The sequence below is a fragment of the Carassius auratus genome, chromosome 14 (assembly GCF_003368295.1).
Source record: "Carassius auratus strain Wakin chromosome 14, ASM336829v1, whole genome shotgun sequence".
Classification (NCBI taxonomy): domain Eukaryota; kingdom Metazoa; phylum Chordata; class Actinopteri; order Cypriniformes; family Cyprinidae; genus Carassius; species Carassius auratus.
The window spans coordinates 22120530-22147885 of record NC_039256.1 but is presented as its reverse complement, the minus strand read 5'-3'; the positions used below and the strand labels follow the sequence as shown (position 1 = coordinate 22147885).

General features: G+C 36.3%; 1 protein-coding gene across 3 annotated transcripts in view; it reads right to left on the bottom strand.

The window, feature by feature from the left end:
• The window catches only part of LOC113114025 (A disintegrin and metalloproteinase with thrombospondin motifs 2-like), a 118928-nt gene that overhangs the window by 36141 nt on the left and 55431 nt on the right, over positions 1-27356 (bottom strand). For all 3 annotated transcript variants that reach the window (XM_026280711.1, XM_026280709.1, XM_026280710.1), the window contains exon 4: positions 636-835. In XM_026280711.1, the coding sequence (XP_026136496.1) occupies positions 636-835 (200 nt within the window). The remainder of the gene's footprint in view (positions 1-635; positions 836-27356) is intronic.

The following is a 27356-nucleotide window of genomic DNA, read 5'->3' as shown; positions in this document are numbered from 1 at the left end:
TACCTGAACTTGACATCCTTCTTTTCTCACAAATTGAAAAAAAAATAAAAAATACAGACAAATCGCATATACTGTACTAAGCCAGACATCTCCTCTAGAAACAAACATCACTAGTGAGAGCTAACAGTATATGAAATCATTGTGACTAATATTTTAATATTTTCTATATTTTCAAATACTTTAATATCATAAAAAAATTACAACAAACCCTAATGTTGGACTGACAGACAGACAGACAGACAGACAGACAGACAGACAGATAGATAGATAGATAGATAGATAGATAGATAGATAGATAGATAGATAGATAGATAGATAGATAGATAGATAGATAGATAGATAGATAGATAGATAGATAGATAGATAGATTGATTGATCTTTGACAGCCCTACTTAAAATGTTTTCAAAACACTGCTGGATTGAATTGAAATGCTATAAACACTAGCGCCTCTGATGTCAACACCATGTCTCTAATGCTTCACCAGCAGCCAGCTTCATCTCAGTTGTTTATTACAATGCTGTCTTATGCCTGTAGAACTGCTGCGCTGTTGACAGAGTAGTTTCTATCGTTCTTTGATTTTTCTCAAGGGTAACCCAAACACAACAGGCAGCGTGGGTGGCTCGAGCACACTTACGATGTTCATAAGAGTGAGAAGGTACTTCTCCACTTTCTGCTGCCCGTGAAACTGCACCACAGAGTCGTCCACCCCCAGCAAAACCTCAATGTTGTAGATTCGTTCCGGCAGCTGTCTGCGGGCTCGTCGACTCTGGTTAATACTGCGTTCAACACCCTGATACAGAGTCTCAAGGTCCAACAGTCCGCCCAAATCAGCACCTATGAAGAAACACAGTGTAAACTGATAAATCAGAACAGCAAGGCACAGAAATTGACATTGACACGTGACATATTGTTAAAAACATGAAAGGAAGAAACCTATCAAACCACTAGCCACTATATGTGGTGTCATGAGGTCATTTCCTCTCCAGGCGGATAGATGGAACATGGAGGAGAGAACACACTGAGGAAGATCTATCACCTTGTCTCAATCACCCAATCAGCTGGGGGCATCTTCTATGCAATTATGTAACGTTTCCTAGGCAACCTGCTCATGGGTAAACCAACGCTCGGTGCAGACTAATATTAGCTCACCAGTCACTTTCTTATTGGATGATAATCCAAGAGTAAGAACAATATTCATCATCGTAAATGCTGAGAGTCAGTAACATATTATTACAGGGCAAGAAGACAAGCACAGAAGATGCCCAATAAACCAAAAAAACAAAAAGGTGTCTGAGTGTTATTTTTTGTGTGTGTGTGTTTGTGTGTGTGTGTATGTTGGGGTTTATTATCATGAAGGATTTTGTAGGGTTGTAAACTTCCTCTCACCAGCAGGTGTTCATAATATCACAGCCTGTGTCAGCAGATTTCCACACAAAATTGGAAGAAAGCTTCTACAGTACAACAAAAGCAATCAACATGCTCTTGGCTCATATGTCTTTTACCATGCACAGTATTCTGTATAAACATTTTGTGGTGGCACTTTATTTTAAGGACCAATTCTCACTATAAACTAGTTTCTTATAAGCATGTATATTACTAGCACATTGGCTGTTTATTTGTATTTATTTTGGCACATATTATTGCATTATTCTGCATGACCATTTAGATTTCTTAATCCTCTAAACTGAATTTAACCATACTAACTATTCTTACTCAACAGCGAACAATAGGTTTTCCTTAAGGAGGATTTCCCCCGTTCTACCCTACTGTGACAACTAACCTCCTTCAATGACATCTGTCTTTTTCTGCTATTCAGTGATCCTCCAAAACTTGACCCATCACCCTGCCTGTCAAACCCACACAGCTCCATACTGATCTCATGAGAGTACATTCACATTCAGGACGAGGAGTCCTCGCCCTTATCAGGACACAAAGCTACTTTGTCTTTCAACCTTTGCAAATGCCAAGAGAACCTATGAGCGAAAGAAAAATGGAAGAAACACAGGAACGAGACAGGGGAAGGTGCTCAGAACATGTGAAAAGATTGATATCATGTACAGCTGTTTTGATGTAAGCACTGAACTCACAGTAAGTCATTTTACTTGGTTTCTAACATCTCAAACTATGAGTGACAGATTTGTGGGTCGTCGGGGCGCCAAACTGCAAGAGCACTGAATCAGAACATGAGTTTGTAGCTAGACGTGTCCGCTGATACATGCACATAGAAATATACACACATAGCTAAGCACAAACAAGTTTCTTATTGAAGTAAATGTGTTGCAAAAACGTGTAGATCTTAAGCTGAGAACATGTACAGAACAATAGTGACAGGCCAATGTGTAAACTTATAAAATGAAAATTTGAATGATATTTCAATTAATTAGGACATTGGACATAAAAACAGAACATTGTGCCCTGTGTTTACCTTATTTTTTTCACAGTGTGTGTTCTGATGTTGCACACAAATGATCACAATATAGCCAGAATACAGTATAAATAGGTCCACATAATATAATAAATCTAGTCAGATTATGAAATACAAAGAGTAAAAAATGTTCAGTACAGTATAATGAACGTATTCTGGTTTATTAAATACAAAATAGTCTACCCAAAAATATTAAGTTACATACAATAATAATACGAAAATATTAGTAAAAAAGTCAAAATAGTAATAAATCTAGTCAAAAACTAAAAATTCAAAAAAGTCAGAAGCATGGAAACAATTAAAAACAAACAAAATGGTCAGTAAAGTATAATACATGTAAAGTTCTTAAATACAAAAAACTAAGTAAATAAGAAATGGGTATTTTATTTTGATATATTTAAAAAAAAGACAAACTTACTTGATAACATAGTTTAGTTTTGTACTTTGACTTACAACCACAAGTTTGCATTTTCAAACCCCTGAATCTTTACGTCTTGACTTCCAAAACCACTTTTGCAATCAGGCCTGTGGCAAAAATCACTAGTTCACTCAAAAAGTTCATATGCAAATGAGCATCACTGGGCTGGAACGGGTCGGACCTACGCCGTAGCCTACACGTAGACGCACTACCTTACGCCGTAGCCTGACGTGCACCTCTTGCAAGTCCTTGTGGACACTGAAAGAATGTCATCTTCCCTTGTTCTGTTGTTGTCTCCTTTTGTAGTTTTTTTACTAATGATTTCATGATTTGATATTTATTCGCCGCCATCATAGCTATAATGCTTCTCTGACGAGCCGCTTCTTCTTCGGCTTTTGTCGTGGTACTGCAGGTTACACCAACAACATGCCCATGGACAGGACAGACTAGTGGTTTGCATGTGTACTGCACGTGGACAACAGCGCGGAAGTATAAATAAAAACTGACACATAGCCTACAGCAAAAAAAAAAGGCTACGGCTTAGGTCCGAAGCAGAAGTATTAATCGGCCTTAAGGAGGCAATGAAGCCTTGCATAATCATAAAAGCTGGAACAATTGATCCCTGACCAATCAAAAAAGATATGACATGATGAGGACAAAAAACAGCATCAGCTATATATAAACTGTAGCTTGACTCTCAATATGATGATTCCACCTGATCAACAGAAACAGGAATGTGGGACCTCTAAATGACCTCTAGGTCATTGCACATGTGACCTCTAAAGATGTGAGTTTTCCTAGCACAGATTATTGTCCCATATGTAGCAAAAGTATAATAATGTTCTGTAGACGTTCTGTGAGCAAACAGCTTGCACATTGGCTGTGCGCCGGTGATGTCAGACAGTGTTTTTAATTAGAGTGTGAAAAAGTGTGTACATGCAGCAGATGTACAAGCGAGCCTTTCTGTGTACTTGAGGAAGGGTATGGCAACCTTAGGGAAATCTGATCCAGCTAGTACATACATTTTCTAACAGCCAGGGCTCAACTAATGCTCTTTCTGCCTTTTAATCTTTAATGGCGTGTTGTAAAAGCTCAGATCAAATTAAGCCTTTAGGACCAGGCCATTGAGAGCTGGTAATGATATCAGTAACTAAATCATCTCCAGCAGTAATAAAGTATGCCATTTGATTAAGCTCTATATTAATGCCAACAATGCACTAATGTTTACTATGTGGTAAGTGAACTGACAATGTTACTGTTGAACAGAGGTCAAGACCTTTTTTAATCTATAATGGTAATCATAGTGTCAGTTTACCCTCCCCCAAGTAATATAATCTATATTAAAGAAATCTAAACATACACATTTATCAGTGTATTCCTATTCAGCATTTTTATTTCTGGACAAAATATATTATAATATATGCTAAATATATTATATAAATATATATAAAGCTCAAATAAATAAATTTTTGAAATATATTTTTTTACAAATATTTTCATCCTTCATATACAAATTGTATTTCAAAACGTTTTGGAGAAGGAAAATAAATTTCTAATCTTACAGTAGCCTCCATTTAATGCAAATGTAGCAGCCTACTTAAGAAAACTAGAACTAAAGAAATAATGATTTAATAAAGTTTCATTCTTATATTATATTGTAATAAGTGAATACATTTTTGACAAGATGTTAAATATATTTATGTCTTAATATATTTTAAATGGAAATAATTGCTAAAAATATATATTGGCAGAAATGTATTTATGTATTTATAAATATTTATAGAAAATTGCAAATATTTTTTATTTATTTATTTATTTATTTTTTTGCTGCATGGGTTATGACAATCTCACAAAATGCTACTATATATACATATTTAATAATCTATGGCTGATGGAAATTTATCTAATTAAATTAAATTTAATTATTTTTAAATACTGGTAAAATATAACTAGGTAATTGAGCAAGGTTTTATCAGACAGGAGGCTTTGATTTATCAAATATGGAATATCTGTTTTTTATGCTGTTCCATAATCTTAATAGATGACTGTCCTCGAAGTCAGACAAGCAACAGCAAAGCACCATGGGAGAAATGCTCCACTGGGCTATATTAAGCCATCCAGCAATTCACACATTAAACTCTGGATATCTACACAAGGGAATGATTTCATAAGAATGCCATAAGAGATCCTCTTATGAAATAAGAAAGAGGAAAAAAGACAGTTTTCAGCCTTTTTTGTCACTGCCAGATCTTAAAGATAAACAGAGAAATCCACCCACTCAAGGCGAGATGGGAGGGGTCCTCCTCCACCTCCTCCTCAGCGTCTCTGCACCAGACGCCTGCTCTCTCACAGGTCAGCTTTACATTCTTCATTTCCCCCACCCTCTCTCTGCATCTAACGGTGATTATATGTTAAATGCTGAGAGACTGCATTTGGAGATAGCTGTTTACACACACAGAACCCAAAATGTGTGGAAGACTGTGATTGGATGTCTCACTGAAATGGTGGTACACACACACACAAAAATAAAAAATAAAATAAAAAAACGATTTGAGGTCGTACTGACACTTGTATCTAAAACCTGTTTGAGAGACTAATGAGATCTCTATTAAAAAGCCATGACATTTCTGGAAACTCTGTAAGCAGGAGACTTGCAATAAGCTAAAAAAAATATTCAATTTGATCTAATTTCACTTGCAATAGATAGCACTGCTATCTATGAGAAACAATGGAGACATAAGAGGGTTTTTTTCTCAAATGGGGAGTACTTGCTTGTAAGTGTACACTATTCTTCAAGTAAAAAAAACAATCATTGTATTGGTATACAGCCAGTGAATCAATACTTCTTACAGTAATATGAGACTATTACTACAGTAATATAACACTACTTCTAATTTTGATACAATACTACAGTAATTTCTAATTGAAATATCTAAAGCACTCCTAACATGTGGCATTTCCTAAAAACAAAAGCAGCCATTTAAAAGGATACTTTATTCAAAAATGAAAATGATGTCTCAATTTATTCAGCCTCATGTCATTCCAGACCTGTATGACTTCTGTTTATTATGTGGAACCTAAAATATATTTGGAAGAATGTTGATAAGAAAACTGTTTATGTTTTTTATTTTACTTTAACGTTAACATAAAAAATAAAGTCATACAGGTTTAGATGACGTTAAGTTGTGGTTGAACTATCCATTTAAGCTCAAAAGTAAAAACTGACCTGGCTGTGTCACTGTCCATGCATGGGCCACAGAGGTCAGTGGATGAGCCCCAGAACAGTGACAGATGAATAAAAGCAACAGACAAGGCCACACTGACCTCCAAAGGTGTTGACATGGCAAGTGTCTCATTCTCTCCCCGCAGATACAACAGGAGGTTGCAAGAATAGACGCCGCTGGAACTGCACAGGTGCCTCTTACAAACTTATTCTGAACCTGGAAGATAGCTGCTCCTGTTATCAGCTAGAAACGTGGCCAACAGCTATTGATGTTCTCCAAAACTCATTTATTTGTTGGGTCAAGCATTTGCTAGAAATATAGTTTGCATCCAAGAGGTTTATGTTCCACTACATTCACACGTACCTTTTAATACTTTCTGTCTGGATGGGTTTAGCATTTCAAAACTCTTGTCTGCTGTAACTTGATTTAAATGACAATAAACAAGCAAATACATGTTATGGTAAAGTGATAAAATTAGGTAGCAATACAATGCTATTTTGATAAAACTGTCACTGTCTCCTAAACGTCCAACCAATGTTAAACTCATATATTCCAATTACCAAATAAAAAAATAATAAACTTAATACAACCCTTTGAGATACAAAATCTTACCTTCAACAGAACCATTTGCCTTAGTAAAATAGTATTTTAAACCAATTTAATCAAATGTTCAAGTGTTTAAAAGTGTGAAATCTGAACTGATTTGAATTCTGAACTGATTTTAACTGGGATCTGTGTATGTCTTTTGTCCCTGACCTTCATCTCTAGGGAAATAAAAACATTTCTCAAAGCTCTCTGCTTTAGAACAAATATGTGCCATTAGAGGAAGCAGGATCAATGTCTGTGAACAGCAGGTGAGAAATGGCTCTAGTCTTCATGATATAGTGATAAGGGATGTACTACAGCACTCTGCCTCCTTCTGAAGACAACAAAGACTATATACACAAAAAGTAAAAAAAAAAAAAAAAAAAAACGGTTTTCTAAAAGACCAAACATACATTTCAATTTAGATTAAGTTAATTTAGACACATTTGTTGCCTCAACTGCAGAGCAAGTTCAAGGCCATCTTTACATGCTCTTTCAATAGCATCAGATACTGACTGATGCGATATGATTTGATAATAGACTTCAGCGGTTGGATTCTGAGATTAAATGATTTCAGCTAGCTGTCACATACAGCTACAGACATCTCAACTGCAAAAAGATTGTAGAAATGGTCTTGAGTAGAAGAGGTGGAGAAAAACAAAAGGTGTGAGACAATATGTATGCAAATGATCCCAGGCAGAAGTTCCCACAGGGAATGTGGATATATATCAGATATGATTTATGGAAATTCATCAGCCAGTTATATACTTTAATTGAGCAAACCTATAGAAAAATGACAGGCGCTTTTTGAATAAAGATATACATCTGTTTGCGTCAAATCTGCCTCTCCAATAGACACAGATTACTCTATATTATAGACTATAGTATAGGCATAAATTAGGGACACAATAATACAAATATATAAAAATAATATATAAACACGTATCTAAGCCAGGATTATGATGTATAATTCTTCATAATAAAACATTCCCCTGGTACACAGGTTTATGAAACAAAATATACTCCACACAATGTAAAACCATTACTGTATGGATTACCTGTTGACTGCATAATATTACACTTTTAACAATTTTACAGTAAATTTGCTCCTTTTCATGCACACCATTCAGCGTGCAGCAACCATGCAATATTGTCCCTTCATGTGATCCGTGTTCTCTCTTGGAACCCATTAGAAAGCTCCATCATTAATCAATACACTCATCCCTCTGTAACTCTATATTCCTCCAGCAGCAAAGAAAAGTATCCCTTCTTGTGTTTTCCTATTTTAATAAACTGCAATTTTAATGGGATTATCTGTGGCGGATTGCCGCACCAGAGCAGATGTCCGGTGCGTGACATTCCCATGGCACTGTCTGAATAAATCTGGACTGCCATTTCTCTGAATCCTTGGAGAGAATCGGATTTTCAGGCACAATGTTTACTCATCTCTGATAACTGTGCCTATTCATGCATGCAACTGCAATGCAACTTATACATGAATGCAGCACCAAAAACAAAGAGGCAAGTTTATTAAACAGTTTTCATTAACATCTATCATAACCGACGATTATTAAAGAAATTATTCAGAGTAAATGCCTCATATAGCCCGATTTCGAAGATATAAAATTCATAAAAAAATATGTTAACACGCATAGGGTACAATAAGGAACTGAATATCCTATACAGAGTAATGATCTCACTCCATCAAATATGGGTGTGCATTAGTAAAAGCAACAGCACAAAGAGATATGCTATACAACCGGACAGTAATATGTGACCATGGACCACAAAACATAAGGGTCATAAGGGTCCATTTTCAAAATTGAGATTTACACATCAGCTGACTGAAAGTTTCACTTAAAACCTGTGATAAATTAATTATGAAGCTGTAACAGCATTAGACAATAAACAAATCTAATTACTTTGTCAAGAAAACGAAAGGGCCAGTTCCTGACTGTCCTGTGTCACTATAATACTGAGGCAGCGGTCACCTTTCTTTCGTTTATGTAACCTAGTCCAAAAGAAGAGTGTATTGAGAGTGAATCATCACTCATTGTGAAGGTTCATTCTACAAAGCTTCTGCATGAGAGTGGCTACTACATGCACTTTGTAAACATACTGTATATTATGTTTGCCTCAGTTATACAGCAAGTTACACAGCAAAAGTATGATTTTGCTTTAAAAAAAAAAATTTGACAAAATCTCGAAAGTTGGTCTTACTTGATATTATATATATGTACAGACATATACAGTGGTGGCCAAAATTATTAGAACACTAGTATTTTCACTGGCTAAAAAATTGTTTTAAGTCAGTTATTTCTATCTTTTGTTGTGGTATATCAGTAGGAAATATCAGTTTACATTTCCAAACATTCATTTTTTGTTATATATTTCTAATAATCGAGTCGAACAACAGCCAGTGCTCCTCACAGAGCTCTATTCTGATCATCATCAGTCTGTCTGGAATGACATGAAGAAACAGAACAAACTGAGAACTGTGGCAATCTCTCCAAGATGCTTCAAGGAACCTACCTGCAAGGCTACAGTACTGTTAAAAGTTTTAGACACTTGTGTTAAAAAACTGTAAAATGAGTATGCTTTCAAAAATAATCTTTTCTTTATCAAATAACTTCTATTAAGTAAATTAAACCAACATTTGATTTGACCAAGTTTGTTTAAAGCAGATTTTGTCCTAGGTGAACTTGCGCAAATTTGTTCTACTAATTTTGGCCACGAATGTGTATATATATATACATACACACATACACACACACAAACACACACACACAGAGAGAGAGAGAGAGAGAGAGAGACACGTGTGTAATAAGATTTCAAAACTTTATTTTATTTTCTATCAAATAAATGCAGCTTTGGTGGGCATATTAATCTTTTTTTTTTCAAAGACTTTAAAATATATATAACGCCATATGGCTTTGAAACATCATTAGTGTGGGTAAATAATACATTTTCATTTTTGGGTGGACTATTTCTTGAAAAAGCAAAACAAACACACTATTACATAACCTCTCTATTTACATATCTACTTCAGGTATTGAGAGCTCATTATATTTACTTCAAACACAGTTCTCTGTTGTGAGAGAATAATCTCATAGTCCCACTGTCAACAGAATTAGAAACCTTTAAATGCCCAGTCCCCTCGTCTCACATAGCACAGTCAGGTCAAGCACAACAGCAGTTTGTGAAGGTCTACAGGAAGTGCATGCCCCAAATGAGTTCATTAGACACAGCAAACAAAAGCAGCAATGCAGCAAAGTGCAGCAGACAGTGACAGCAACCAGACGGCCCGCACGTTTGTTCTGAAAATACGGCACGTTTCCTTTGTAGCCACGCAATTAAACCAGCCACGCAGTGAGCATGTGCTAATTCAAGCTCTAAAGCTCCAACCTAGAAGCCAAAGCGCATAGCCCTAGGAACGTCAAATAATGAGATAGCTTCCTTTTCCCCTGCTATTCTTGACAGAACGGTACGGATGGCAGGGGAAGGGTGTAAAGAAAGAGAAGGCTGGGAAATCAGATTCCACTCTCTCTTCTCCTTTTCCCTCACCTTCTTGCTGCTCTTGTTCTGAAGGCGCAGTCCCGCCATTCTCTATCCAATTTTAATGAAGTGGGTCTCACTACGATGCTGGTGAAAATTGCCTTTTGGTCTCTGCATGTGAACATGTGTGTGTGCGAGAGTGTGCCCGGAGCCCTTGAGGCCTTTTAATCTCTAAATGTGTGTGTGTGTGAGATGCTGTGATTTATGGAGCACATGCTCGTGGCATCATCAAGAAACACAAACGTTCACATCACAAGACACCTGACAGCACATTCTGAACTAATTCAATACACACAATGTGCATCAGCAAGGCTTGTCACTCTTGATTTGGGAAACGAGAATCGGTTCTTAGGCAGAACCAGTTCTACTTGAATAAAAAATATAAAATGAACAAAAATACAGCAACTGCCTAATTATTCAGCAATTAAGCATTTTTTTTTTTACATTATGCCAATTTTAATAAGATTTAACAGCCTTTGAAAAGTCTTTGTAAATGCAGATGCACTTTAGATTCACTTTATTTTATAGTATTTATTTATACATTCATTCATTCATTCAATCATTTATTAATTAATTCATCCCTTATTATCATTTGGAAATGGATCAGAATTTTTCTAAGAAGCAAATGTTTTTTTTTTTTTTTTTAAGTACTTCATTGCTAAAGTTGCCATTGGCATGTAAATAGGGGTTTTAAAGAATTAATATTCAGTAATATATATTTGACTGTAATGACACCATCGGCAAAAACTAAAATGCTACTGAACACATTAATTAAATTAAATTAAGGAGGTCCCTTTAAACAAATACACAGATGCACACGTACAGAAGACATTGTGGCCATCTTGCAAGTAATACTGTTTAAAAATTGATGGCATAATTTTCTCTCATTAATAATGACAGGGTTACTGATTGGTCTGCAAACAGCTGCAGTGTGTGCGTGTGTGATGAGGAAGGATCTGTAGGCCAAATGTACATCATTCAACAGGAATAGTGTGCCAGACAGTGATGCTGTGGGTCACTGTGAAGAAAAGGTGACACTAACTGAGAGAGCAAGAGACATGGTAAAAAAAAACACTGTTTTGTGCCTTTTGCACAGCGGCTGTAACTCTTTGTGTTCGGAAGGTTTGCTCACCATTGCCACCAGTGTGAAAGCCACCACAAGACACACAAACACCATTCAACACTGTCAACGTCCACACCTAGCAGTTGTAACCAACACAAATGGATTCGACACCATGACTTAAGTGAAACTGTGCTGTGATTATAGACATGAAAACTAGACCCCTTAAAATAACACTGTGACTCGCACTGAAGTGTTGATGGCTCTCTGATTTTCACAGCTGGTAATCTCATACAGTATGTTCATTAAAAATAACCTGTGCTGTGCACCGAAAAACCATGAGCAACTCTGACAGCTGCTACATGTAACAAATGATTTGATGTACAAAGGGGCAAAAAAGCATCTTGAGCAAAACACGTATCTTGTGCTATCTATGAGTGCATCACTTATTTTTCAAGCACCTTGCTTCGTATAAAGTATGGTAATGTAAATTCATAAAAACACTGTCCATACGCTCAATTTGAATATACTCAAAATTCCAGGTGCAAATTATACTTATACCTGAGCTGATTTAATACAGAAAATGTCCAGTCAGATGTAGTGGATGGCTCATGGTCAACAATCCTCACTGGTAATACAAATGTTTTAATATTGATTCTTAGTATCCTTGTTTAAATTTAGGAAACAGTTGGTTATTCCAACCTGATCCATTAATAAAGATAATTTATTAAATAAAATAAAATACATAAACTAACAAAAGTTTCAAACAAAACCTTGATAAACCTTGCTTTTCCTGAAAATGGCATTTAAATTCCACTCGCATACTTTAAATTTGAATTGTTATTATGTACTATTGTTAATTCAATGTTACAAATAAAATTCAGGAATTTTGGGGGCTCTTTAAAACGTGAAAAAGATTTTTCCCTGTCTGCTGCCCTTCACATCAAAGCCAGAGTAATTTTCAAATAATTAGAAAAGCTGCAAACACGTCCACTTGGCTAACTAGAAATCATCTTGCTAATACTGCTAACAAGCCAATGGCTTCACTCGATAAGCTGCTGCCAAACAGTTGGGATGCCAAAACCCCAGAAAGTTTAATGTAGTGAATTCAGTAGAAGTGCTTCAATTACCACTGGGCTAATACTGCTGTAGAGACAGAGCCCAGGCGGCTCTGAGCAAGCTTGGCTGCGGAGGGGGGTGATTTATTGTTGCTTGCGTGTTTGAGACAGCGAGGAAGGGAGGTAATCAGCATGGAGCTGCAGTTTAATGTTGTTTCAGGGTCACGGTGCACTTTGCACTCGTCTCTTGCATAAAATATGCTCTTGTTCCTCCGTCACATACTGTCTCTAAGTCCTCCATAAGAGTTGTTAACGCTAAAATGTGTTGCAGTTTGCAAAGTAAAGACCCTTGGCAAAGATAAAGAGTCATGGGGTGGTAACCATGGCACTGGAGTGCAGGCGGCTGAAAGAAACTGCACCAGAAGGTTATGACGGTGGGCATAATCCCTTTTCAAGAAAACAAAAAGTTTGTGAGTTTGTTTAGAAAAGTGTGTAAATCCCTGTATCAATGTCAAGGCTGGATGAAATATTCCAATACCATCACCAAAATTGTTCATACCTGTCTTACACCAGTCTTATACCTTTCATAATATACCCTATTTGCAAAGAATACGCTCAAATTGTTGCACAGTAACTTCCCTTGTTATCCCTGTCTAATATCCAATCACAAGAGGCCAAGGACTGCCCTTGTTCTTTTGAGTGATGGCATTAAATGGAAATTATCTTATTAGAAACACTCTAATGTGTTCCCAAGATCCCCGATGGTGAATTTGAATTGACTGATGGCATCAATATTTCATTTAAATGTAACACCACATCACCTTCCACATGTACTAAAACCTCTCTTATTTGTCTGTTTGCATATGCTGGATATGAGCGGGTGATTCTTGCACACAAAGTAATTGCACTAATAGACCAAATGAGACTGTACATCTTAATCAATTTAGCTTAATTAAGTCGACCTGCATCTTTCAGTTTTAAGAAGTGTTCTGCATTAATACAAGACCTAATATGACTGAAACATTAAACATGTTATGTCAATAGTACTTCAAACTGAAATTGCTTCCTAAGTGAAATGATCAATATTTTATTTTACATAGTTTAATTCACCCTTCCTGTCTGTGTTTATAGTGTGTCTAAACCAAACTACAGTATGTGAGCATTGCAGGGTTTTCTTTATCCATGCCCTTTCATATACAGCATCAAAACCTCTTCCGAATTGCCTAAAGGAAATGTCTGTTGACATCCCCCACATTATGCTCACAAGCACAGACACAAACACATAGCTGAGGTCATTTCAACTCCTCTCTGAGCATCAGGTAAACTGCACTTGGCAGTGTTGAGACAACACGTGGTTGAGAGAGAGATACTGTGAGTGAGTTTTTGTTTATTTGCCAAATAGTTGTTCTTTTATATCCCTTGGCTGGGTGAACCTGACACAAATCTCCCTGTATAAACATGGACAAAGACCATCCTTTTTATGACCAGTGTCAGGAAGAACTGTGCAAACACTAAACAGAACATTCATAGTTGTGTGAATGCATGTGTTTGTGCACTTTTAATATTTTTATCAGCAATAAAATGCTGGTCTTTGGAGAGGCATTATCCATTGTTAACTGACTGGTACAGTCTGAAAAGCAATGTAGAAACCCAATCACTGAGTGGATTTGTTTAAAAGCAGATTTATCTTCACTAAGTGCACAGATCTAATGGTTGTGTTTGTCAAAATAATCCTTACAACTGTGCACAACTAACTTCTTTAAACTCCACACAACAGTAATTCTGACTGGATTACAATTTGAAATACCTGCAACAAAGCATACTTACTGAGATTCTCCAAACACAGGGCTATTTCAAATGCCTTTCAGCAATTAAACTCCCTAAGCTGATACTGAGAGAATTGTTTATTGATGCTTTTCAGGAATGAATACATATACTGTAGGCAGACTGATGGAAGGCTGGAAAGATGGTCATACAGTCAGACAGGTAGAACAACAGAGCAAAAAAACGGTAGATAAAAAATATTGTACCAAAAGAGCTGCATTATAGATAGAATGATAGATAGAATGACAGAAATAATAAATAACAGATGGATAGAATGAAAGAAAAACAGATAAAATTACACAATGATAGACAGAACAACAGACAGACAAAACAAACAGAAAGATAGAATAGATGAGATAGACTGAGATGAAGATAGATAGATAGATAGATAGATAGATAGATAGATAGATAGATAGATAGATAGATAGATAGATAGATAGATAGATAGATAGATAGATAGATAGATAGATAGATAGATAGATAGATAGATAGATAGATTCCTCTGATTTACAATGCACAGAATGTGCAGTAAGCAGAAATCGGTGCAAAATCCTGGAAGTCACATCTCGTCCATATTTGATGCCAGGCACAGCGGTCTATTGCCCAGCAGGCTCAAAGTCACTGGGCAGAGGTTTGGAGCATGAGCAGCACTACAAGGGCAGGGCTCCTCAGGAGCACAGACACGTGCCAAGAAATATGCCAAATCTGCAATTTTTGAAGGAGTCGCTGTGACACCCCATCTGCACAAGCTGTATGTTTACATCAAATTATTACCAAGTCACCACTGTTGTTCAAAACAAAATGTATAATCATCCAGACTTCTAGGCTCAAAATTCTGCAGTCACTTGCTATTCCTAAAAAGCTGTATTTATGAAAGCAGCATTTATTTGCCATTCAAAGTAACATTTATATGCTGACTTGTTTACCACACACAAAGTCACCCAAAAGACTAGAGGCTTTCCAATACCCCTTGTGCCCAAGCAACTACAGCAGGATGGAGAGAAAAGCAACGCTGTTTCTGGGATTGGGGGACTGGCTCAACAGAGTGACATCGGCAATGCACACTCAGTCTTCAGCAGCTGTTTTTCAGTATTCAAGGGTTCAGAATCAGTACGGAAGACGAGACACCTACATACTGTAAGCTACGAGTGTGAGATGATTAAGAGTACAGTAAACATCTGATTAAACTTGTTATCTGTGTGTTTATTGTTTTTTCTTTCCAATAATCCTGCTGAAAAGATAATAAACAATTTTCATGTTAGCCAAGCCTGTCAAGATGTTCACAAGCAGAATACAACTGCTTACGCTAGTTAGAAAGCCAGCAGGGCACTAGAAGAACATTGACCAAAAAACACACAAAATGTTGGTGACCAGCCACACTAGTCTTTTCAGAATTTTATTAAATGACCATCCTTACAGTATAAATTTCGGGGGTTTTCTTGTTCTTTGAAACCACAATAACAGAGGAGACTGCTGACTTGGCAAAGGTCCATAAGACAATCATTGACACTACCCACAAAGAGAATAAGTCACAGAAGGTCATTACTGAAGGGAGTGGCTGTTCACAGAGTGCTGTATCAAAGCATTTTAAATGCAAAGTTGACTGTAATGAAGAAATTGGGTAGGAAAAGGTGAATTCTGCTGGTGTTGGTCCATTGTGCTTTATCAAGTCAATGCAACCATATACCAGAAGATTTTGGAACACTTCATGCTTCCGTCTGATGACAAGCTTTGTGAAGATGCTGATTTCCTTTTTCTGCAGGTTTTCTGCAGGTTTTGCCCACAGTGCCAAAATCACTTCCAAGTGGTTTGCTGACCATGACATCACTGTGTTTGATCGGACGGCCAATATGCCTGACCTGAACCCCATATGGAATATATGGTATATTTTCAAGAGAAAGATGAGAAACAGTCGATTCAACAATATAGATGAGCTGAAGGCTCAATAGTGCTTCAGCAGTGCCACAGGCTGATCGCTTCCATGCCACACCTCACTGATGCTGTCATTTGTGCTAAAGGAGCCCCGACCAAGTATTGAGTGTATAAATGAACATACTACATAGAACCTGACCTTTTCTGTTTTGCAAATACTTTTCTAATATTAAGAGATACTGGATTTTTGACTTTGATGAGCTGTAAGCTCTAATCATCACAATTAAAATGAAATAACTTTTGAGATGCACCTGTATATATATGTTTTAACATATTTGTCATACTTAAAAGATTAAGATCATCAAACAAATTTTTATATAAAAAAAAGATAATGCAAGTAAATACAAAATACAGTTTTTAAATGATGATTTCATTTATTAAGGGGAAAAAGACTGTCCAAACCTACAGTTCAGTATGTTAACATTTAATTGTCGCCTTCTGTTAACTCATGAAAGAACCATGAATAACCACATTATTTTAGAAAGCTGAGTTCAATTTCACTATCCACATCCAGGCCTGAATACTTTCAGACCTGTTGAATCAAAAAACACTAAAAAAGGACCTGTCTGACAAAGTGAATCATGCTTAAAGAGCAAAACATCATGCTATGATCTAAAAAAATTCAAGAAGATTTGGGACTCCAGTGAACCACGGTCAGAGCCATAATCCACAAATGGAGAAAACTTGGAATAGTGGTGAACCTTCCCAGGAGTGGCCGGCCTACCAAAATTACTCAAAGAGTGCTACAACAGTTCATCCAGGAGGTCATAAAAGGGGAGAGTTCCAAGGCAAAAGCCACTGCTGACCAAAAAGAACACAAAGGCTCATCTCACATTTTTCATGAGCTGAACTCAAAGATCTAAAACTTTTTTTATGTACACAAAAGGCCTATTTCTCTCAAATATTGTTCACAAATATATCTAAATCTGTGTTACTGAGCACCTCTCCTTTGCCGAGATAATCCATCTACTTCACAGGTATAGTTGATATATACCAGTATATATATATATATATATATTTGTTTTTGTTTTGTTTTGTTTTTTATTAATGCAATTAAATAATAATAAATAAATAAAAATTAATATTTAATGATGTATACAGAGTCGAACCAAAGTTTATTCAGACACATTCAACATTTCTCACATTAAGACAGTTAACTCACCATAGTTTAGAAAATAGTATTAAAATATGACAAGAACTCCAAGTTAAACTGTGTAAGAACAAATTAATCTTGATAAGGTCAGATAACTTTGAAAGGTATGTAACAAAACTAGGTCAGGGTCAAAGTTTCAAATCAATTTTACTGGTAGTCTACTGTATGGGTCTACTTTTTTGGGTATAATTTGTCACATTTTATTTTGATATCCTCACTTATATAAATGAACTATAGTGTCCTGCATCCACTAGTAAAACAATATCCAAAACTATATTTGGTGTCTGAATAATTTTTAGTTTGACTCTATGAAATGCTAAAATACTTTGAAATAGCTATGTAGACTCTAAAAATATTTTAGACTTTACAATGCTTCATTATTTATTTATTTATTACCAACCCAACTGCTCCCCGGGTGCCGCAGCATAAATGGCTGCCCACTGCTCCGGGTGTGTGTTCACGATCTGTGTGTGTTCATTGTTGTGTGTGTGCACTTTGGATGGGTTAAATGCCCTTATGAAACAAAAATATATTGCAGTATATTGGAAAATATCATGTAATATATAAGGCATATATTCTTATACATATTTATTTTTTCCAATATATTGCAATATATTGAAAGCGGCAATCATTTGTATATTTTGCAATATATTATATAATATATGTATCATCAATATATTATTAAATGTATTCAAATATATAAAATATAAGAAAATAAAAAGGGAAAATAATATATTACAATATATCACAATATATTTTAAGAAATATATTGGTAAATATATTTTCCTTTCGTAAGGGTGCAGAGCACGAATTCCGAGTACTGGTCACCATACCTGGCTATATGTCACGTCACGTCACGTCACTTTCACTTTCACTTTCACTTTCACTTTCACTTTCACTTACATAAAGACATACAGTAGTACAACAAGGTTGCATTACTAAGCTATTATCGTGTCAAAGATTGACTTCTTTCCTTTGCACAAACAACCTGAGATGGGAATTATGTCATCCACGCAAGTATAGCGTACAGCAGAGATTGGAGTTTCAGTCTGATCCTATTTTTTATTTATTTATTTTTTCCTTCAGAGGACCACTAAGTAATAGTGACAGTTATTATGACAGGCTGTTATGTTTCATTACTATCAGTTAAGCTGCCAAAACACTTAAAGGAGACAGCCGTCTCTCTTTTCTCTTCATAACACTGATATAGCGAGGTGAGGTGTCTATTATGCCCCATTACTCTCTTCTAGCAACTGACAACTTCAGGGCGTCTTTGTGTTCTTACAAAGCTGCGACAGTGAATAAAACTTCCAGAGAGAATATAACAATGGGTAATGTGTTTGGTCAAGGTGGTCTGAGCAAACAGAAGGGACAGGCTTTGATTACATTTTGAAGAGTGCATTTAACGCATTTAAATATACAGTTCAGTCAAAATGAAAACACATTTTTTCATATGCATGTGATCAAAACCAACATTCTGCAATTTTTATATCTTCCTCACAGACGCTTGTATGGCTTCAGAGGACTTAAAATATAATCCACAAATGTGTGTGTGTGTGCACACATACACAAAAACAGGACGACAGACAGAAATCCACAGAATCACGACATGAGTGGAGCATGATATTGAGCTTTTGTGACAATCATCTCACTACAATAAACTGACAAATTGTGAAGTTTATGTCCTTGTTCTGCCTGTACAAAACTGAAATAACAAACATACTCAGCTGCAACAAAATAAAAAATAAAAAGACAAAGAAACAGTTATGTCTGACTAACAGTGCTAGTAAAAAAAAGGAGAGCAAGGTTTAATGTAAAAAGAAATTCTGAATACAGTGACCAGAGAAGGAGTAAAGAGAGGGAAGTGTTTTTCCAGGTACTTAAATGAGCCAAAAGCATGTTTTAATTTATATGTGTTACTTATTTTAAATGCACAAATTATCTCTTCAAAATGTTACAAAATATTACTATTTCTTAAAAATGCTTTTGAACTTTCAATTAATTAAAGAATCCTGACATTTTTTATCCCACTTTCTAAAAAAGTATTAAGCAGCATTATTGTTTTTTATATTAATAATAATAACAATAATGAGGGGGTAAAAAATTCTTGAGCACCAACTTTGCATAATAGAATGGTTTCTGAAGGATCATGTCTGCTGTTGAAAAAAAGCTCAGCTTTGTTATCACAGGAATACATCACATTTTGAAATACAATAACACAAAAACGGCTATTTATATTGTAAAATATTTATCTTTGTTACTGTTTTTAGTTAATTTCTTGATCAAAGAAATTCAACCTTAGTGAGTAAAAGAGACAAAAAAAATTGTTTTGCAGAAGTGTATATGTAGACTGTAGAAATCATTAACCAGTTGAATACTATCTCAAATCATGAATGCAGAAAATGTATTAAATAGAATATAGCCTCAAATAAAGAATGAAAATGGTAAAAAAAAAAAAACATGTATTTTGATTATTTCTTCCTAGAAAACCCCTACAAGGTGCACGATAATGAAACCTAAAGAATGTCAATACGGCAAGGAGCTCAGACTAGTGAAAATAAATCATGTCCATCATGCCCAGCACACAATTACTCCATAAGCCAGTAGAGTTGTCGGTTCATTGCCTTAACCATTTGCTGTGTGGCCACCCTGGACTGCTTTTATTTCATTTCATTCCCTCTATATAAACCTAATGGTACAAAGTCATATATTCTATTGGAGAGAAAGAAGATAGGCTACACACACGTGCCAATGGAAGACTGCTACATGCATATTTTCTTATTTGCACATTCATTTTGTTCTTCACAATTTTATTCACACAACGTCTCACACCACTTGATTAGCAAAGTTTCTCACAGGTCAGCAGGCCCAGAGGCTATTGTGTGCAATAAAACTAGGAAAAAAGAAGGGGAAAAAATCAGATAAGTGTTCATTCAAATAGCCATGCTTCAAGGACAGTAAAATCAGCTCCCAATTACTGGAGATCATCAGGCTTATACAAAATTGCTCACTCATTTAAGTGAAAGTGACATATACAGTGATTAAAAGCAGTAGTATAAATACATCAAATTTGACATCTTACACTCATGTCTACTCTTCAAAATTTCTACTTAGTTTAATCATTTGCCTGAGATCAGTGATATTGAGCAACATACTGTATAAAATAATCAACAGCCTAGGGAAAAGGAGATAGCTGAAGCTCTGAGATAACACAGTTGGTACAAAATTATTAGGTATGTTGATATTCTGATCATATTTTTTCTAAGCACAATAACTATATTTAATTTTGTATTTAATCATTTATAAGTTATGTATAATTGTCAGTGAAGACTGGAAGTGAAAAACTAAAAACTATTCAGTTTTGCCGAATTACTGTATAAGGCATGTTTTATTTTACAGATAAAATGAGCACAAAAAAAAGTGGTTAACTCAGATTGAAAAGTCAAAAATGATTAAATCCCCATGAGAAATATTCAAAACTGCAATACAGAAAAACGCAATAAATAAATCCCATAACCATTGGACAGCAAAATGCTCATTGGGTCAGCAGGGTCAGAAATAAAAAATAAAAAAAGTGTTGTGAAATGCATGAAGGCAAACTTTTTATAGGCTTTATGGATAGACAAGTTAAGAGTGGCTCTTGAAGGACCAGCACTACATCCTTTTTATACAACCGTTTGAAGAATTTATCTTTCAGAATCTGCCAGTAAGTTTAAGGAGCTCATTTTTATTCAATCTCTGTAAGACATTTTTTTAAGGATAGGAAATGGACTCCCAAAACTTAATCCCAGACTCTTGTTTCAAAACTATATAACTCTCTGTCTTTGTTTTGTTGAAACACAAAAGGAGAAATTTTGAAATGATGTACTGTACTTGGCCACTTTTTTCCATGCTTATAATGAAAGTTAATGAAAATAAAGAAAGGAAAGTAAATAATAAAACAAAATTTTATTTTTTAAGTCAACCATTCATCTAAGCTCTAAAATAGCATGCAAATATTGAATGTGCATAAATGCTGGCAAGATCACACTTGACTTAATTTGGTAGTCCTTTTTGATGTCTGAAGCCGCAATCATTTTGTGATTATATTGCTTTCCCTAATGAGCGCAAATGTTTGTGTCAAAACTCTAATTAGGCCATCATCAATACTCTCTGCAAAAAAAAATCAATCAGTTTTGTTCTTGAAAGACTCTCATTTTCTTTATGCAAACAATTTAAATTCAAAAGGACAAAACTATGAAAAGGACAATCTATTATTGCCTAACAAAAAACGCTGTTTACAGCAAATGGATAATGCTTGTTCGTTCCCCGAAGGAGGGAACAGAGATGTCACGTCGGTGACCGACGAATTGGGATCTCAACTTCGAGAGAGCAAATTTACTTTGAGTGTAAACTAAATGACCCATTGCACATTGGCATGCAAATATTGCATCCAGCTGCAGCTGATCACAGCGTGAGCATAAAAAGGCAGCAGGTGCAATGCATACCAGGTTTTTTGCTGATGAGCCAGGTTGGTAACCCGGCCACTGAGCGGTAGTACAGCAGCCATGGCAATGGGACAAGACATGACGTCTCCATTCCCTCCTTCAGTGAAAGAGGGTTACATATGAAATCGAGACGTTCCATTTCAATCAGTCTCTCTCTACATCACGTAGGTTACCAACAAATTGTGATCCTCTACCAAAGTGCCATGGATGCTACCCCTTCCAGTGCCCTGTGTGACCCATCTGTGCCCTTTTTTGGTGTAGTCTGGGGCTCACAACAAGAAAACTATTCACCATTGTCATGGCACTACCCACTCAGCGAAATTGGATAACACTGGGAAAATGTGTACCTGTTTAGGGATGCTGCAGAAGCCCCATCCTTCCCGAAGGAGGTTTCAGAAGCAAATAAGCATATAAACCTCTGTTTAGGTGCATATGGAAAATCAGAGGTGATTGTAACCCTCTTGACACAGGGGCCAGACACAGCCAGAGATGACACTCCTGGACCACAAATGTGGACATCACATGACCCAAAGAAGCCATGGTGGACTTCATCGCTCGGAGCACAAGGCCAGTGGCTCTTTCAGAACTTCCAGATAGTGACCACCCTCGTGGGGCCTGGTGTCCCTGCCATAATGCCATAGCATGTAAGGCAGAAGCAGCTTCCCCACAAGCAATATAGGCATTGTCGGTCAGAACAGACAAATGTCTACAGGCCCGGGAAGGGAGCAACGGGTCTCCCTGCCAGGAGGAGGTGAACTAGTGACACAATTTCATTGCTAACAACCACTCCACCGAGGGATCCCTGAATACCCCTTTGCTGCACCACCGTCGAGGGAGTTGAGTGAGGAGGAACCAGCAGGCCGGTTTCTGGCAGCAAAGATGTCTTCTTTTTTAGAGAGCTCTACCTCCGATACAGTGATCGACACCCAGATGTCGGAAGGAGCCCTTCAGGATACTGCTGGTATGCTCTTTGAAGTGGGCCCAGCACATTCCATTGGCTGCTCAACTGGAATCGGAGGTGCTTAGAGGAGTGGTTGGTCCCTGAGGGGTTGGATCTCTGAGGGGTTTGTCACCACTGTGAACCTCTAACTGCCCGGAAGTAGTCCTCGCCTGGCAGCCACCGGGATGAGCCTTAAATTGCAGCAGAGGCAACAGAACTCCACTCCCTTGAGGTAGAGATGCCTGGTCCGCAGATTCAAGATGGTAAACTCATCTTGCAATGGAAACATGAGTCATCCACGAATGCCACATCAGCTTTTTTAATGCCCAGACATGTGACGCAGCGATCGTGACTATCACCAGCACCAGATAACAACTGCATCCAGAACCGTGGAGATCTTTTAGAGAAATTGTTCTTTCAGGGAAATGCTCTTTTATTGCTGAGGTGCACAGTGGAAATGGCTGCTTGCAACAAAACAGGGGATAGTGCAACCTGAAGTGCACAACCCACTCAACACAGGAACAACCACCACTGAAGTGCAGATCCTCTAATACCAGAAGCTTCCAAGACCGTGTTGAACTCGTAGCTCACTGAAGACACTGGATGGAGCAGAACGATATTGTCACTCGGCTCCGAAGTGAAAAGATGCTCTTCATTGCTCCTGCTGCCTTTTTATGCTCACACTGTGATCAGCTGCAGGTGGATGCAATAATTGAATGCCAATGTGAAAGTCATAGAAATTTAATTTTTTGCTTTACATTTGAAGTACCTGAATATGTCTGGTTGATTGCTAATGTATTCTGTAAGAAAACCTCCATTACTGGTCAATTATTATACTCAGTTTGTGTACTTGGCAGACAACAGATTTTCCTTCTGAATAAAAAACAAAACAAAATCGGGAATCTGAATTTTTTTTTTTTTACTTTTTTTTTAGTTTTTCTTATTTTTTTTATTATTGAAAGTAAAAAAAAAAAAAATACAAAAAAATAAATAAAAGATTTTTCCAAAAAATGAAAAACAAGAATTCAGCTTAATCTTTAATTTTTCATTCAGCGGTAGAAAAAAAAACAGATTTCTAAACAGAATTAAACGCCCCTATCTGCTGATCGTTCAGCCCAAGATCTTCCGCAGTTCTGCGAGGTGTTTCACTGTAGTCAAGTATGTCTGCTGTTTAGTTTACTGAGCTTATTTAACCCATCGTTGTTTATTGAATCTGTGTGAACAATAGGGTTAACTCACCTTGTTATTCTGAAGGCTTATTAGCTTCCTTTTTCGAAACACACACACAAAATTGTCCTGCTCTCACTTGGCAGAGAATGACAGAGATTACATGTAAGTTACAGTAAGTTACATGTATGAAAATCTCGAGTTACAGTCCTGTGTGAGAGTGCACATGCAGCTCACTGCTGGCACAAGAACATGTCTTTTTGAGGTCTCAATTATATTAAAAACTAAAAATTAAGCTGAATTCTTGGAAAAAGTATTAAAAAGGAGCTGTTTGCAAATTTTTCTACTTTTAATATTGAAACCAAAAACGAGTAAATGCTTGATTCCCTATTTTGGTTTTCTAATTTCAAAAGGAAAGTCTGTTGGCCACCAAGTACACTTTCTCTGCTCTGCTAAGTGTTTGCATTTGTACCCTCTTCAACTAGACTTGCTTAACATGATAGTTCCCATATTGCTATTTTAGTTATAAATTACACTCACTATACTGTACATGAATGAAAAATGATTGCATATGAGTAGAGGTTTCAGGGCATGTTTATAGTAGATTAATGGGTGCACATGAACGTGCTAAATTTGTCCAAATCGAGGAGTGACGCACCAGACACCATCATGAATCAAAGCCACTACAACATTATTGGGCGTTTCAGTTGCCAGCTACTCATTCAAAACCATTTAGATGCTTTTCATGAGCTACTACCAACATCAATCCCTTCCCCTTGCCAAATAAACAAATCACTCATGCTCAAAACTAACATGCGTCATTATCACACTGAGGAAACCATCTGGAACTGAGGAAACCACTCTGAATTACCCTAGTTCAAACCATCATTTAAAAACTTTATCTCAAATACAATTATACAGTGTCTGGAGATTATAAACATTACACCCACTTTAAAAAAAAACAGTGGTTATTGGGCTTCATAGAGGTTTTATACAAGTAAGTGGTGCATTTTTGACACTTATAATCGAGACTTTGCAGTTGCATTTTGAAATGTGTGATCCAGACCTCCAGCTTCAAAATGATCTCTCCTCAAATGCCTCAGGGGAGCACTGTGAATGCTAATCACAACACATTAAGGAATTCTAATAGGCCAGAGGTGTCATTTGGGCATTCAGTTACCCCCGGAGTATCTCTAATTAAGGGCACGTGAACATCTATTAAAATAGCCATGTTCCCGGCAACTCTGGAGTGGAACTTTTATGAAAAACATGACATATGTATCACATAATGAAATGCAGAAGTGTGGACAGCTAAAAAAGGGCTCAAAACTAAAATCGTCAAAACATGTTGAGGATCATATTACCGCAGGTTTTAAACCAAGCTGGTGGAAATAAATCGTCCACAAAACATGACGCCATGTGACTAATTCTGAACTGTTGCTCATTTCCCAAATTTGCCTGCGATGACCATGGTAACTTTGTTCACAATTTCCAAACAATAACCGAACGTCTCAGATGTTTTGCTGTGTTGTGCTCAAGTATCTCCCATTCATTTGTTTAAAAAAGAAAATAAAGTGTAGTAATAACAAGCAGATGGTTCTATAAATGATCATCAAAAGGTAAAAATAGTTACAAACATTGTATGCCTGTGCTTCTGTACTACAGCTGCCAATTGAATACATTTTAACCAATTAATTTCTAAACTAAATAAATAAGCAAATAATTCACAATTAATAATTAATAATAATTGCTAAGAAAATCTCAAAAAAAAATAAAAGTTTTTGGAAACAGAACTTTTCCCCTTAATAAATGCCTAATTTGCTGCTTATTAATAGTTAACTACTTCGTTGCTAAGTTTAGGTATGGGATTGGATTAAGGGATCTTAAATATGGTCATACAGAATAATGCATTCATATGTGCTTTATAGGTATTAATAAACAGCCAAAATGCTCAAAATATTCTAAGAAACAAATAGTTACTAGTGAAAATTGGTCCCCCCATAAAATAAAGTGTTACTATTCCCCCCATACTGATATGAAATCAATATCAATAAGGTTACAAAATTGTTTAGATGTGTATGATATTATTCTACTTTTTTAAAGCAACATCATGTGGAGTTAATTTGTTATAACACTTAAAGGAACTACATTTAGACCATAAATGAGCACAATTTTGAATGTTTACACACTGTGCAAATTTTTTGCTAACATGTTATGTAACTTAAATACAGATCAGTAAATTACTTTATCATATTATGTTTTATCAGATTAATTAACTAAATTACATTTTAATTAAATTGACAGCCCTGGCGTCTACAAGTGCATTTGTGTGTACTGCTTACAGACATCGTGGATGGAATCACCAGTTTCGTAATGTGTATCCCAGAAGCTCAGGCGAATACACACCCTGCTATTTCCCCTCCTGCCCCCCTCCCTGTAATGATAGTGGTGTGGCACTGAGAGTGATGGCTCAATAACAGACCTACAGAGAACGGCACTCTGAGGTGAATCACTCTCACATGAAACAGTCTTAAGAATGATCTCAAGCATCTGACAGCACATGGCTCCCGAGCAACCGTTATTTTGAGTGCAGTGGTGGTTATTTTGGTTTTTACGGTGATAAACTAGCCAAGAATATGTTGTTGCAGCCTAATTTGAAGATGTGAAAACTAAATGGTAATATTTTGTAGGGCAAAAAAGAGGGAGAAAGCAAAGAGCTAGGCATACATATGTTACAAAGTCTGAAAAACTGTCTGAAAAAAGCAGGCATATCAAACTGTGACAGGGAACTTTTAAAAAGTGTTTGAACAAAACTGACTGCTTGTATTTCAAAACAAAAATCTACTTTTGAACTTATATTTGAACCTTTTGGTATTCAGATAGCATCCAATGTTATCAGATATATATTCCTATACTGTATAGAATTTATATATATATATATATATATATATATATATATATATATATATATATATATATATATATACACACACACACACACATGCAACAGCTCATAGCACAGACTACAGAAAGAATAAAAAAAAACTTTGTTCCGATAATCAATATGTCTTCTTTCCAGCTGTTACAAATGAATGGAAACATGAAAGCAAGATGCATAGAAACAGAAACGGAGTCACAGAGAGTGCTTAAGGAAATTATAGAGTTTCAGTGAAGGAAGTGTCCCTACAACCAGCTGCTTCCTCTGGTGTTCAACTCCAATGGGTCTATCTCTGGGAATACTGGGTGTGTTATTATTTTGTAATATTAGGCCTTTCAGAACAGATGTTCTGGAGTCAAGATCTCATAAAAAGACCACTAAAAGTGGCTTTGGTGCTACCCTGTAATCTGTCCAGTTCAAACAAATCCAGTGAACTTCTTACAGAACATACAGATGGAAATGGCAGGACTGAAATAATTGTATACTATAGGTGTAACTATGAATACCAGCTGACCACCTGTGGAGAAAGGGAGAAGACAAACTGGATGGTTTATTAAAGGAATAGGAAAAACCCCTGAAAATGTATGGA